The sequence below is a fragment of the Aegilops tauschii genome, chromosome 6 (assembly GCF_002575655.3).
Source record: "Aegilops tauschii subsp. strangulata cultivar AL8/78 chromosome 6, Aet v6.0, whole genome shotgun sequence".
In the NCBI taxonomy this organism is placed as follows: Eukaryota; Viridiplantae; Streptophyta; class Magnoliopsida; order Poales; family Poaceae; genus Aegilops; species Aegilops tauschii.
This window is the reverse complement of record NC_053040.3, coordinates 112,341,315-112,356,579: the sequence shown is the minus strand read 5'-3', so window position 1 is coordinate 112,356,579 and position 15,265 is coordinate 112,341,315. Positions and strand designations below refer to the sequence as shown.

General features: G+C 49.3%; 2 protein-coding genes, 1 long non-coding RNA gene, 1 other non-coding gene and 1 pseudogene across 4 annotated transcripts; 3 read left to right on the top strand and 2 right to left on the bottom strand.

Annotated features, from left to right (window-relative positions):
* Nucleotides 1–2,322: 2,322 nt before the first annotated feature.
* On the bottom strand, nucleotides 2,323–4,951 carry LOC109767191 (protein SUPPRESSOR OF K(+) TRANSPORT GROWTH DEFECT 1-like). The gene is made up of 8 exons (XM_040393965.3): nucleotides 4,359–4,951; nucleotides 4,151–4,256; nucleotides 3,724–3,922; nucleotides 3,345–3,413; nucleotides 3,146–3,220; nucleotides 2,920–3,018; nucleotides 2,666–2,827; nucleotides 2,323–2,573 (listed from the first exon to the last, which is right to left on the bottom strand). The coding sequence occupies exons 1-8, from the start codon at nucleotides 4,834–4,836 to the stop codon at nucleotides 2,400–2,402; spliced, it is 1,362 nt and encodes a 453-aa protein (XP_040249899.1). The 5' UTR covers nucleotides 4,837–4,951; the 3' UTR covers nucleotides 2,323–2,399.
* A 234-nt stretch (nucleotides 4,952–5,185) lies between these two features.
* Nucleotides 5,186–5,380, top strand: LOC120967745 (U2 spliceosomal RNA). Its single transcript, XR_005761462.1, has one exon. It is a non-coding gene; the product is annotated as a U2 spliceosomal RNA (small nuclear RNA).
* Nucleotides 5,381–7,696: 2,316 nt separating this feature from the next.
* On the top strand, nucleotides 7,697–7,879 carry LOC120967497 (U2 spliceosomal RNA; annotated as a pseudogene).
* Nucleotides 7,718–9,191, top strand: LOC120966242 (uncharacterized). Its single transcript, XR_005759597.3, has 2 exons — nucleotides 7,718–7,974; nucleotides 8,130–9,191. It is a non-coding gene; the product is annotated as an uncharacterized lncRNA (long non-coding RNA).
* LOC109767179 (2-methylene-furan-3-one reductase) lies at nucleotides 8,709–10,556 on the bottom strand. The gene is made up of 4 exons (XM_020325947.4): nucleotides 9,972–10,556; nucleotides 9,558–9,881; nucleotides 9,271–9,430; nucleotides 8,709–9,190 (listed from the first exon to the last, which is right to left on the bottom strand). Exons 1-4 carry the CDS (start codon nucleotides 10,371–10,373, stop codon nucleotides 8,925–8,927), a joined length of 1,152 nt encoding a protein of 383 aa, XP_020181536.1. The 5' UTR covers nucleotides 10,374–10,556; the 3' UTR covers nucleotides 8,709–8,924.
* Between the last annotated feature and the right edge of the window lie 4,709 nt (nucleotides 10,557–15,265).

Here is a 15,265-nt window from a genome sequence, read left to right as displayed (position 1 = left end):
CCCCGCCCCCCAACCAGCCATGGAGGACGCCATTGACCTCGACCTTGATGCCGCCACCGGCCTCGCCACCCTCGCCTTGTCCGGCGCCGTCGCCCCCTCCGGGAAAGGCAAGCCTCGTGCCCCGCGCAAGACCGCCGCCGTGACCAAGCCGAAGAAGATGATGACGCCCAAACAGCTGGCAAGGGAGTCGGCCAAGAGGAAGGGCCGGAGGCACGTCGCGGACGCGAGGGATGAGGCCGCCGTCGCCGCGCAGCAGGAGTTCACCAACGCCCGCGTCGCTGCGGCAACGAGGGAGGCGCTCTACATGCTAGGGGTAAACCCTAGCCAGCACAGCCTCGTCTAAGTCGCCGTCGCCGCGGCCAGCACCGGCTCGTCGGCGTTTCCTCGGATGGTGCTGCCCGACTCACCCCGCGTGTCGGCTTGCAACCCGGTCCCCGGCTTCCACATCTACCCGCAGGCCTCCCGCCTCTTCGGGGAGTGCTCACCCGACGTGAGCGTGGTCGCGCCTTCCACGCCCGCGCCCGCGCCCATCGACCTCAACGCCACCCCGGTGGTCGGTGGCTCGTCGTCCGGCGGCACGAGGAAACGCGCGCGGTAGACGCCGGTGGGCGGGCTCCTGGACGCCCGTAACCTGTTCAAGGAAATGCCGTCCGCCGTCGATGAGGACTACATGCAAAACCTCATCTTCGAGGGTGGTGCGCCGGGCGCTGGCTACGATCCCGACGAGACACAAAGCCAAGACGGCCGCGGGGCGTTCACGCCGGCCGCTGGCTATGATCCCAATCAGGCGGCCTTCATGCATGATCAGGTCGGCATCGACCTGGACGGCTTCCCCCTCGACCACGAGTTCCCGGACGACTATGGGCTAGAGGAAGAGGACGAGTGCGACATCGAAGTGGAGCCTTTGTTCGAGGACGAGCTCGCCAACCAAGCCGCTGGTCCTAAGCCGAAGCGCAAGAGCAAGCGCACGAAGGCGTACACAGCTGCCGAGGACAAGCTTCTTTGCGAGTGTTGGCGAGACATTGGACAAGACCCAAAGATGGGCGCTGAGCAAAAGCATTCGACCTTTTGGACTCGTGTGCACCGAGAGTTTTATGAGCGCAAGAAGTTTCCACCTTACCAATTTATGAGCACGCGCGGGTGGGTCTCCATTTCCAAGCGGTGAAGGGTGATCCAACAAGAGTGCAACAAGTTTTGCGCCACCCTTGAGAGCGTCAAGGCCCGCCCCGTGAGCGGCATCGGCATGCAAGACATGGTATGATAGCAAGCAAGCCGCCCTCTTTTGTGCCATCAAGATCATCCTTTTACGTCTTCATTTGCTATCACTTGCCCATATGCTTGCATGGAAACATTTTGTAGGCATTTCAAGCTTTGGAGGCATTCAAGGTTCAACAAAATGGCAAGTGCTTCAACCTCTCCCATTGCTATCGGGTCATCAAGGATGAAGAGAAGTTCAAGGCACAATATGCCGCACTCAAGGCACGTGGGGGAAGAAAGCCGTGGAGGATGTTGGGGAGGGCGAGCCGGCACGGCCGCGGGGGAAGACCAACTCCAAGAAGGAGGACAAGCGAGATGCGGCCACCAACGCCTTGATCGCAAGCGTGGACGGCATGATGAATAAGAAGGACTCAAGGGAGGAGGAGCGCCGGCGTTTCAAGGCGGAGCAAATGGATGCTTTCATGAAGATCCAAAGGAGAAGGCTTGATCTTGACGCCGAGAAGCAAGCCAAGATGTTCGAGCTCGAGGCGAAGAAGCCAAGATGCTAGAGATCGAGGCCGCCAACGCCAAGACCAAGGCGAAAGAAGGGGCTCTTGCGAGCATGATGACCGGGGCGGAGATCATGAAGGTGGATCTCAACACCGTGTCGCCAAGGAAGACGCCGTGGTTCGAGAAGATGCAGGTCGACATGCTCAAGTTCGACGACGAGTGATCTATGGCGGCGAGGGCCATCTTTTTTGTATGCCGGCAAGTGTGCCGGCATGACCACGGGAGCCGCGATGGCGTGGTCGAACTCAAGTCCTACCCTTTTTTGTGTGCTGGCATGTGTGCCGGCCGGCTGACGAGTGCGCCAACATGAACTGTGGTGATATTTTCTGAAACTGGCATTGTATGCCAGCGCTGGCATGAGACATGGCCGCTGGCATGATCGGCCGCGGGCCCTTTTTATTTAAAAATTGAATGCGGACATGAAATGGGTCAGCGCGTTGGGCGCACTGCCGACCCAAATACAAAACTGGGCGGACGCCTGGCGGACGGCCGACCCAAACGAATAAAAAACGGACAAATGCGCCGTCCGTTCGGGTCGGCCCGTTGGAGTTGCTCTAACCGACAGACATGTACAAGAAGAATTGCTATGACTTCACAAAGCTATACAGGCCTATAAATGTTCAAGTCAGTAATCATTGGCAACATTTACAGAACGTAAAATCCTGGGTGTACGTATAATTCAGCCCTCCTCCCCAAACTCTCTGGTGAACCTCGTGTACACTCCCAGCTCCGCCTTGCTCACCGTCGGTCTCTGCCTCGCAAGGACCTTGTCGAAGTCTGTCCTGGAGATCGGAGGTGGGGTAAATCTACATCGCCATAGGAAAAATCACCTGAGCAAAAGATGAACAAGGCAAGAGAGAGGTAGAATAACACGCTGACTGCATTTTATAGTGTTCACCTGGTCAGCCATGCCTTCCGCCGCGAGCTCCTCCATGGTGGTCTGCACGGCCCCCGGTTGCTTTGGCCCGCACGGCGTCCACGTGCCGCCGCCGTCCTCTGACCTGAAGAAGAACATGGCGTCCTGCGTCTTGCGTATGGGCTCAAACAGCACGTCCTTCAACTGTCAAAAGCGCGCAAGTGAGAAGTATCAGTATCTCGACACCATATGTTTATTGTGTGCAAGAAAAGGCTGGGGGGAGTATGGTGACATACGCAGACGGCGATATCCGAGCCGGAGAAGCCATCTGTCCGGTGAGCCACGCTCTCGAAATCGCTCTTGGTCAGGCTGTGTGGGGTGTCGCCGAGATGGACCTGCGAAGGTGAAGTCTGAGTTAACTGAACCTTGTAGCGGTGACAGATGTTAAGGGTGACTGAAGTTTGGTAGCAATGTCAGGGTGGGGTAGAGTTGACTTAAGTTTTCTTTTGGTCAGCTCATTACCTTGAGCATGCGTTGTCTAGCTTTAAGGTCAGGCAGTGGAATGTAGATGCGTTTGTCGAAACGTCGCCTCACGGCCTGGGGCACAAGTATGACAGGTTCAGTACTGTAAGGATAACACACAACACAGATGTACATTGCATTTGTTTTTCCACAGAAAATATGCACACTGTAATTATATGAATGTTTGATAAATGTCTACCTGATCCAGAGCATATGGAGTGTTTGTAGCAGCAAGAACAAGGACCTTGTCATCGTTATGGCCAACACCCTGTAACATTACAAGCATGGCAAAAAATGTGTTTAGTTACTACTGAAGAAACTGTGATCGATGGCAGTTGCCTTGCAAATTTTAAATTTATAGACAGATAGATGCATGTGGTTGCTTTGACAATCTGAGCCACTGTATTCTACTACCTCCATTCTAAAATATAAGACGTTTTGGTAGGTTATAAACTAGCCTACCAAAACGTCTTATATTTTGGAATGGAGGTAGTAAATTGATCGAAGGACAACGATCCTGCTAGTTTCTTGTAAAAGGAAGACACTGACAAGTGTTCTACAATGTCTGAAGAAGTCACCTGCATTTGGACGAGCAGCTCCGTCTTAACCCTCCTAGAAGACTCGCTTTCATTACCTTCCCCACGTTGCCCACACAAAGAATCAATTTCATCAATGAAGATGATGGAGGGGGCATTTTCACGAGCCATTTCGAACAGGTTTGCGACCAGCTTTTCGCTTTCTCCCATCCACTTTGAAAGAAGATCCGACGAAGATATACTACAGTTAGTTCAACACTGAACATTAGTCCATAAGTGGCAGGATGGTGATGATATACTAATTCAAACCTTGGCTCCAAACATCAGCATTGCAACAAAAATTAATGTGCCTCTGTTGAGTAAGCATTGCATATAACATGTTTGGTCTGGAACATAATTGTCAATCAATGTGCCTCTGTAGTTGGAGCACATGACTGGAACTGCAAGAGAAGTGAATCGCAGCAATCACCTGAAGAAGGTGGAGTCGGCCTCCGTGGCGACGGCTTTGGCCAAGTAGGACTTCCCCGTCCCCGGCGGCCCGTACAGGAGGAACGCCCTCCACGGCCTCCGCTTGCCTGCAATTAATCGTGCGACACATTTTGATCGGGTCACAAACAGGCGCTTCCTCCGAATTGAGGCGAAAAGGACGAAGAATCTCGTGGCACCTGATCACGTACCGGTGAAGAACTGCGGGAACCTGACGGGGAGCACGACGGCCTCCTGCAGCGCCTGCTTGGCGCCGTCGAGCCCGGCGACGTCGCTCCACCTCACGTTGGGCTTCTCGGAGACGATCGCCGAGTGGAGCCCCGCACGGAGCTTGGCCCGCTCCGAGGCGCGCTCGTCGTCCTCGCCCCCGCCGCCGCGGGGGTCCTTCTTCCTGGTCGCCGCCGCCGCCACGCCGTCGCCGCCGGGCCCGCAGGGGGCGGGACTGCCGTCGAGGAGCGCGCGGATCTCCTCGGCGCGGGCGACGTACCCCGGGAGCCTGGCGGCGATGGCGTCGCGGACCCTGGGGTTGTGCTCGTACTTGAGGTGCGCCGCGAAGTAGTCGAGCGCCTGCACGTAGTGCTGGAGCGCGGCCGCGTAGTCGCCGGCGTCGTCCTCCTGCACCGCCCGCCGGACCAGCGCGACCGCCTGGTCCTTCATGGCGCCGTACATCGTCGGCAGCCTCGATCGATCGCTACGCCCGCGCGGGGTTGCGGTTGGAGAAGGGAGAGGAGGAACTTGAACGCGACGGACTCGTGCGGTGCGGTCTGGTCACCTTTGGGCTCGCCCATCCCCACATGTCAGAGAGGCAGAGAGCAGGGAAAAAAAAGAAGAAGCCGTAATGCTGGGCCGTGAAAGGATGGATGCTGCCGTGGTGTTTTTGTTGGGCCCGTTGAAGCCCAAACGAACGAGAGGCGCAGCACAGGTTCCCTGCTATTTCGTTTAGTACCACCTGGCTTGCGGAGGGTGGAGAGGCGGTCGAGGGAGCTATAAAAGGAGGGGTAGGGCAGCAGGAGAACTCATACCTTTCTCGGCCTTTTGGCTAAGATCAAGTGTAGTATCTGTTCTTATCAGTTTAATATCTGATATGTGGGTCATGTGCTCACAACGATATTAAATTTATTTTTTATGGGGAGGGTCCACCATAGTGGCTTGCCATTGGGGCTCTCAGGTGTTGCCTGGGCGTTGCACTACAGCCCAGGCAGGCGCACCCCAACCAAAACTAATTTTAAAATTTTAAATTCCTTCAAAATCAAAGTTTAAATGTTATCATGTTTCTGAAAATCTGTCTGATCTTTGCTTACTGCACGGTTTAGAGATTTCTTCTTCTCTTTGCAGATGCAACAAGGCAATGCTGATTTGCTGTGTGGAACTGGCATGTTGGATGGACCAAAATTAGTTGGTAGTACTTGCCGCCGTTCTGAACTTGTTTCAGCTATGAAGGAGAACAAAGTTATATGTTCTGAACAAACAAGTCAACTGGAGCTTGTTCACATAAACCCGTTTACCATTTTGTAAGTCCACGAGTATAGCACTTATGTATCAGTAATGTTGAGGAACAGAGATTTGTATTGTATTATGTGTTTAACTACTTTTTTTATTAGTTTGATTGCTTACTACTCTTGCTTTCTGGAACATGGTTACATTTTACATGTGCATGCTTAGGAATAAATAGGGGGGTTAAACAATATATACTACGGTGTATCATGAAAGTGTGATCCGCATAAAAGGATGCCACCATCCCCTTGTTTTCCTGTTTATGTCTGTTATGAATTTCTCATGTATCCTTTTACCTGACCAGTCTTTCCTAGAGTTGGAGAATAGAGTAAGTGCTCTGAAGCAGGAACAATCAGCACCCACTTCAGCCATTGGTGAGCCATTCAAGCTTCTGAGCCATAACTGAAACTCACGACCGAAAAGGATTTGATATCTTGGTAAAACGGACTCTACTATACAACCACTGAAAAGCTTCTTCCTGGAAAACAACGAAGCCGTAATACTAGCGAGTATCTGCATAACCCTACTTACTGCAACTACAAAATAAAGGAAGGAAAAGACTGCTGCAATCAGTCAGAGAAATGACAATAGATTTAAAGCACTCCCAGTGTTGCTACTGTAAGGCACTTTAATCAACTAGAGTAGTTTTTTTATCTCTGATCTACTAGCGAGGGTAGTTAATCATCAAGATGTTACTCTGAAGACAAGTACTGTTGATTGCCTCGGAATTGATCCCCCAATTAATGTGCTCACTTTCACTTTTTTTTTTGAAAGAACCGGTGTACCACCGGCATTCATATATTAAGCAGGTAGAAGGCGGGAAATATGTTCATGATCAAGTGATCATGGTGGTTTACAAGATGTGGGTGTGAGAACCCCGAATGACAACAATAATACCCTGGAGCCTTTCGACATATCTGAAACAATAACTGAATCGTGAAAGGCCAGGAACAAACTGAACGAATAAGATTTCTGTTCACTGTAATACGTCAGGAGCCTACCGCCATCTCTGATAACATCACATCCTTTTCTGTTTGCATGCATGATCCAACAGATATTTGCTCAGTTATTTGTGACAAAAACACATGACTTGTCCAGAACTCCAGATGATCTTCAGAAGATGGGAAACTCATCACCGAAGAGGAATTCTTGGGGAAATGGACTCTGCTATATTTTAGATTCACATTGCCCTGACATTTGTCCCAAACTCCAGATGATCTTCAGAAGATGGCTGCGGCAACCGATAAAACCAACAAGTCAAGTTGATTTCGATGCTTTCATATGTATGCAATCACCTTTTATACTTCATTCTTGTCATATACTACCAACTTAAGTATTTAGAACTGTGAGATACTACCAAGAATAAAATGTACATTGAAGATTTTTTTTCTTTATTGAACTGAACCGAGTGAAGTTTCCACTTTCTACTGAAAGTCGCTTTTAGTTGAACAACCCACATGCTCTCCTAGAGATTGTAATCTACTTTGAACATAATTTACTATTCCCAGCTTCCTGTATTTTTGTGCTGGTGCTGTGTGTTGCTTTCAGAGAAAAATAAGCTAAACATGGTAATTGTACCAGTAGCCATCACAGTTCATCGGAGATAATGTCGAGCAACTTCGTGGCTATGTAATGGTATGTTCTTCATGCACTTTACATGGCTTGATGATCTCTACAGCTCATTCTGACATTCATACGGTTTCCCATCCTTAAAGTTTCTTGTATCTCGTCCTAGACTCACGCAGTGCTCTAGTCGCCAACGTCGTCCTTCAAGCTCGGCTCGTCCCCACATGTCAGAGACAGCGGGCGGAACGAACAGGGATAAAATGGAAGCCGTAATACTGGGCCGTGGTGTTCTTGTCGGGCCTGTTGGAGCCCAAACGAACGAGAGGCGCACGCATAGGCTGCTTGGCTGGTCGCCCGAGCGCACCAGGTCTCCCTGCTCTTTTGTTTCGTTTAGTACCACCTCGCTTGCGGAGGGAGGAGAGGCGGTCGAGGCAGCTATAAAAGGAGGGGCAGGGCAGCAGGAGAACTCATACCTTTCTCGGCCTTTTGGCTAAGATCAAGTGTAGTATCTTCTTATCAGTTTAATATTTGATATGTGGGCCATGTGTCCACAACGATATTAAATTTATTTTTTGTGAGGGAGGGTCCATCACAGCGGCTTGCCATTGGGGTCCTCAGGTGTTGCACTGCAGTCCAGGCAGGCGCACCCCAACCAAAACTAAGTTAAATTTTTTAAATTCCTTCAAAATCAAAGTTATAACTATTCCCTTAAAACCTCCTTTGCAGGGAGGGGTTCTTAACGCGCAGGTGAGCTCTGAACTTACTAGATTTAGCAGCGGTTTGGACTGTCGCTCTGGAGATTACTATGCTAAAGTCTACTGACAAGTTGTGGTCTGTAGGACTGCCGCAATCCTACTAACAAGTGACAAGTCTACTGACAAATTATTTGGAATGCATTGCAGCAGGAAAACGGAAACACCACCATCCTGAACTTGTTGCAGCTATGATGGAGCAAACCGAAGATTCAGAACATTGATGTATCGTAGCAGCTAAACAAACAACTCGAGGAGTCCCAGCAGCATCTGTTTTTTCAATCGCTTCCATCATCCATGTGATGTGTTGAGCCACGACTGAGTAGTGTCTGCCTGCCCAACTTCAGGAACTTGTTCACATAAACTTGTTTACCCGTTTGTAAGTGCACAAGAACAAGACTAATGTGTCAGTAATGTAGAAGAATAAATCTCTGCTTACTGTAACTACAAACTAAAGTACAGTAAGAATGAATATTTCTTTTAACAGAAGAAAGACTGCCGCAATCACTCAGAGAAATGATAATACATTAAAGCACTTCGGTGTAAGGCACTGTAATCATTTAAGTTTTTCATTCTGATCCTATCAGTGAGAAGAATAAAATGCTATCGGATAGGGTAGTTAATCATCAAGGTGTTACTCTGACAACAAGAATTGTTGATTGCCTCGGAATAATTAGTGCGCTCACTTTCACTTGGAAATTCAGGAAAGCAGTACAACCCTCTGTAGCCTTTTGAAACATCTGAAACGTAACTGAATGGTGAAAGGCCAGGTACAGATTGAACAAATACTACAGATTTCTGTTCATTGTAGTAATACTCCAGGAACCTACCACCATCTCTGATAACATCACATCCTTTTCTGTTTATACTCACGATCCAACAAATATTTGCTCAGTAATCCGTGACAAAAATACATCACCTGTGCTAGCTATTTACAGCAGTGTCTCATGGAACAGGCGAAATGACTACTTTGCCGGTGGCTCGCCCGGTCTCAAGGTAAGAAAACGCCTCCACGACCTGGGAGAAGGGGAAGGGCCCCTTGGGGTCGACCACCGGCTTCACCTTCCCGGACTCGAGGTAAGGGTTGAGCTTCGCCAGGACGGACCCGTCGGAGGTGACCACGAACCGGAACCCCGGAGGCGCGACCGCGCCTGTGAGGACCACCACGCTGCCGCCTTCCTTCACCACCTTGACCGCCTTCTCGCCCTGGCCTGAAAACCGAGCATGTGTCAGCTGCGGTGTACGTTTTGTCAGTCTTCTCTTGATCTCTCCTGTTGACAAACAAACTTACCGACTGCGTCGAACACGACGTCGTACTTCTCCGGCATGTCCTCGAAGTTCTCCTTGGTGTAATCAATGGCGACGTCGGCTCCCAGGCTTTTCAGGAGCTCCAGCTTTGGGGTGCTGGCTGTGGCCGCCACTTTCGATGCGCCGTAAACTTGCTTTGCCAGCTTCATTAGGCGTCAAGAGCAACATTACACACCAGTGTAAAATGATGTTCAGTAGGTCAGTGCTTTGACTGGACAGAAACATTCAGTTTTGAGATTGGACTGAAGCCACGCAGGAGCAATGTCAGACCTGGATGACAAGGGTCCCGACTCCGCCGGCGCCGCCGAGGACAAGGATGGACTTGCCGGCGGAGAAGCCTGCTCTCTCGAGGCCCTCATGGGCGGTCTCGATGGCGAGCGGCAGACCGGCGGCCTGCGCGAAGTCGATGCTCTTGGGCTTGAGCGCCACCAGCTTCTCCTCCACGGCGGTGTACTCTGCCAGCGAGCCGAACTGCTTGGGTCCCTCGAGGACCTTCTCGCTGATGTGGCCGTACACCTCGTCGCCTTCCTTGAGGTTCTTCACCTGGCTGCCGACCTTGACGACCACTCCGGCCATGTCGTACCCTGGCACAGTCTGCAGACCAACCACGACACAACACACAAGTGATCAAATCAAGAGCTCGAGCTCGGAAGGAAGTGAAACTGAAGGGGTGCCCGGGCTCACCGGGAGTGGGGAGTCGGTGGCCTTGAACTTGCCCATACGCCGCTTGGAATCGACGGGGTTGAGCGCCGCGGCAGCCACCCGGACCAGCACCTGGTCCTCGCCCACCGCCGGCACCGACACGGCCTCGTCGAGCTTGAGCACGCTGGCGTCCCCGTACTCTTCGTACGCCCAAGCCTTCATCGTCCCGGGAACGTCCGTCGCCGCGGTGACCACTGCCGGGGACGATGACGCCGCGGTCACCACGCTCCGGCCCGGCCCACCGCATCTTCTTGCGGTGGCAGCAGCACTAGTCCTCGCTGCCGGAACCGAGGACAGGAGGAACTGCGGTCGCGTTGCTGGACGCGGGAAGAAGGATCTCGAGCATGGATTCGTAAGGATCGAATAGGCGAGGAATGCTTGCATCTTCGAAATCTTGTTTATGCTCCTCTGGTTTCTGTGTTCTTCGTGTGCGTGCGTGAGTTCTGGTGATTGCTTAGCTTCAGTTATCCGCTGTGGCAGCTGGGAGTGGCGGGGAATGGCTGGGGATAAAAGGCCGGGACCGGCTACGGGAGGATCTGGTTGAGATTTGCGTTTGTGATCGAAGGAAGGAGAAAGTTCAGCTGGTTGTGACACCTGGCTACTAGGCTTCAACTTCAGCAGGTCACTTTCCTTGCACACAACTTTTGGCGCCAGCAGCAGCTAGCAGGTCACTCGGATCCAGGAATTGAAGTTCGCCCGGCCGAACATCGAAGGACTAATTTTCTAAAATAAATAAATAAGTACTCCCTTGGTTTTTATTTAGTCCACGTATTAGCTTTAGTCAAACTCAAACTTTATAAACTTTGACAAAATTTATAAACAAAAGTATTAATATATACAATATCAAATCAATACCATTAGATTTATTATTGAATGTACTTTCATATCATATAGATTTGTTATAATAAATGTTCGTATTTTTTCTATTAACTTGATCAAACTTTACGAAGTTTGCTCTAATATGCTAGAGTAAATAAAAACGAAGGAAGTACAAATCTACACAACTAAACTTTATGAAATCTAACTTTCTTTCTTTGATAAAGGATAATTTAATTAGGCGCTAATACGCGTTGGCGCATCGGCCCAACGATTTCGGCCGGTCGAGCGTGATCCGTCGGATGCGATCCAGGTGGGCCATTGGATCGGGCAGAAAAACGGTTTGCCCCTGCGCTTCTCCTTCCTCTCGTTGGTCCTGCATCTCGCGCAGCTCCTCGAATGCACGACGCCGTGCTTTGTCGTCTCCGGTCGCAGCACTACGCCGCCCGCCCTCACCGGCGTCCTGCTCGGCACCGCCGGCAGTCGTCCTCACCTGCGTCGATTACCTCATGCGTTTTCTCGCCTCCGTGCATGCAACACCGTGTGCCCGTGGTTGCGGGCTTGCAGCTTCGGTGGCGACGCTCGCAACTCCAGTGCACAACGGCCGCACTCCGGTGGCGACGGCTCGTCGGACACAACGTCTCGACGACGAGCTCACAAAAAAGATGCATCCCTCCTCGGGTTGCCAGTAGCAGCAAAATTAACCACCTGTCGTAGCAAAAACAAGTGCCAGTTCCAGCAAAAAAACCCAATGTAGTATCTTCGTCTCGCCCACCCCAGGTCACCGGTCGTAGCTTTCCCCCTCGCAAGTCGCCGGTTGAAGCTTTTCGCACATACGGTTGAAGCTTTCTCTGTCAATCGTTGCAACTTTTCTGATTGCGTAGTGTCTGGTTGTAGCTTTCTCTTTCAATGGTTGGAGCTTTTTTCATCTACGGTCGAAGCTTTCCTATTAAGGTTGCAGCTATTTTCTTTTTGAGCGGCTCTTGGTGAAAGGTTTCTCTATCTTTTCAGTTGAAGCTTTTTTCATCGAAGGTTGTAGCATTTTATGCGAACGGTTGTAGCTTCCCACGATGGCATTGACAGCTTGCAGATTTCCCTCTATCCGGTTGAAGCTTTCCATGAAGGGTTTGAAGCCTTTTCTGTCAGCGGTTGCAACACGAGGGTGTCCGGCGGTTCTGCAATGCCTCCGGCAACATCCATCGCCGTTGCAGCATGCCCCCTTGCCCCCCACCCCATTACTGCCAGTCCGGGCAAGCGTCACACATGGCTGAGTGGCAGCACCTCACTGGCCATCATCAAACGCATGTAGCACGGTGTGGCTAGTTCCAACAGCCATGGTGTCGATTGCAGCAAAAATTGTGGCCGTTCCGTCTGGTTTGAAGGTGATGGAGAGCGGCCATTGGCACGGCGATCGGCTGCGAAGCAGCTAGAGGGACCAAGCTTGCGCGGTTAGTGATGGAAAAGAATGTGTCGCTTGCTCAGGGAAGAAGACAATGGGGGGAGGGGGGAGGGACGAACGAAGAAGACGATGGGTGGGAAGGAAAAAAAGAGTGGCAGATGTCATGCCTGAAACGATAAGGTTTGACTCTTTCACGATAGATGCACAGTCACGATCTACCGTGATCCAACGAGCCGCGTGCGTCCGACGGAACCGTTCCTCCGGCGCACGGGTGGGAAACATTTCCCATTTAATTAACTTAAAATGTAGCATCGAGTGGATATAAATCATAATGAACGAACAAAGATGCACACAACCATAAGAGTGTCTAACAAAATTTAAAAAAGACATATCAACAATAGTAAAGTAATATGGTGCCGACATTATCTCTATGTCGAAGGAGGTGGGGTACCAAACCGCAGATTATGTTGCCACGTTGGGTAAAAAAAATTATGATCACCCTCTCCAAGCTCATACACAATTCCGCAAACAACGGTTAGTACTTGTAGTGTAGAGCTCATATAACGATATATAACCTGCATAGAAGATATTGTGCCATTAAAAATCATGTTCACATAGCCAAAGTGATCATAATAAGGCACACTCCTATCTTTATTATCGTATTAAACCTATTTGGTATTTTGTCAACCCAGTGACCATAAATATTGATAACACTAGTACGCGGATACAAATTGAACGTTATTTTTATACCACATAGAATGCGCAAACTTGTAATGAGAGAAGAGGTGTTTTTACAGTAGGGTTTTCGCTACATTTTTAGTCAGGAAAAAGAGAAGAGGTGTTTGATTATCTCGTCGTGAGTATAAAAACTACCTTTCTTACTTCCTTGCGACGAACGAGGTTTTCTTTAGTTACAATAAATCCCCTCTGAAAATACTCATGAAAAATCTTAACTCTTAGTGGTATCTTTGATTTCCAAATTTGTTTATTATTGTCCCTGAAATATCTAAGTGCGTGAGTGCTGGAAATAGAAAGAAAGGAAGCAGCAAAAACTTTTCCGTGGCCAGCGCCTACAGCGAATCGTGTTGCTCTGTCTATGGACGGATCTTTCGTAGGAGTGGACGGCATGGCGGCGGCCGGCATGATCTTGAGACGACATGACGGTGGGGTTATTTTGCCGCATATCGATATATTTTTAATTGCAACGACGCTCTTGAGGCGGAGTTACATGCTATCATGCAAGGTATGACATTGGCATTGCAACATACTGAAGATCCTGTTATTGTCCAATCAGACTCCTTGGAAGCATTGTTAGCTTTGTCCAGCGAAGGCCTCTCGAGATTGGCATATGGTCATTTGGTGGTAGAGATAAAGTTCCTTATGCAAGCGAGAGAGTTTATTCCCATGAAAACCAAGCCTGAGCAAAATAGGGTGGCAGATCGGTTGGCGTCGTATAGTCAAGTAGAAAGTAGTACTGCTGTATGGCTACGTAGCACACCACCATGTATAGAGGATCTTTTGCCTCTCGATTGTAACCCTATTATGATGGAATAAAACTCTTTTCAGATCGCAAAAAAAAATCAACTATGAAGGACCCATATACAGTTAGATTCCAACGAAATACATGATAAAAGATGTTGTCATAATATAAGACGGGGGCCAATCAAAGGATGTGAGCGCATGTGTAAGCATACCATTCTTATCGCGTACAATGCGGTACAAGACTAGATACAATTCCCAAAGAGTACTATTTTCTAGCCACTTATCCTCTCGGAAATGTATCTCTGAGTCGTCCTCCTTATGATGAAAGATCCAAGACAAAAAAGATGTTTTTTGTCGCCACCAGACCGACCCAAAAATGTGAATTCTTAGGCTTTCAATAAGCTTGAGACACAATCTTTTGGCCAAGATACTTCATGCACATTAGGGTTTTATCAAATCCTTCCTCGGTACGTAGCTTTAACAACCATTTACAGTGTAGTGCATCATTATTAACCTAGAGGTACTTGTTAGAATAATTCAAGGCACACATAGTTAATCTACCGACAACCAAGCAACCACATGAGGCACGTCACCGAGAACTGTTAACGAGGTTCATCAATATGGCTACATCCTAGGGCCTGATTATCGGCGCTCCTCCCCATGACACCGCTATACTACCGCTCCCGGCCGTCTGGGTGCTGGCACACGTGTCGGTTCCCCTTGGTTGCCTTGCTATTATGTTGGCATAAGCTACATCATGTGTCTACCCTCTTATTTTATAAGAGGCCTAGGATACAAGTGTCCTATTAGGACATAACTCCTACCTTATCTAGACACAATACAGCTACAAGTCCAACTGTAACCTACCTTGTACAAATATTCAACATAATTCTAACAAACTCCACTTTGGCGAATATTGTCCACCACCTTGGATTCATTCGTGCATCAAACCTCCATGTACATTGGACTAGATATGCCATGAGTATCGCTGCTACTACCAGACTCCATGTGACTCCACATGTGACTGTAGTCCCTTCTTTTCTTGATCACAGTCAACGCTCCAGCGAAATAAACTTCTTCCTTACTCTAATTTGTGCTCCCAACTTTCGGAGTATCCGTTCAAACCCATCATACACCGATCACTAATCTGCGTGATGGTGAACATCTCACATATTGGATTCTTCCATGGCATCATCGAACCTTGCTCATTATACCACTTGCTAGAACAATTCGAGGTACTCATAGTCGATCTATCGAGGACAAAGCAATCACACAAGGCATGACACCAATATTTATTAATGAGGTTCACCAATATGGCTATAGCCCAGGGCCTGATGATACGTCCATTTTGCATCATGTTTTCCTACTGTTATTTATGATGTTCTTATGCATAACAATGCTTTATGGAGTAATTCTAATGCCTTTTCTATCATAATATGCAAGGTTCACACAAAGAGGGAGAATACCGGCAGCCGGAATTCTGGACCTGAAAAAGCTATGCCAGGCCACCTATTCTGCACAACTCCAAATGAGCTGAAACTTCACAGAGAATTTTTATGGAATATTTAAAAATTATTGG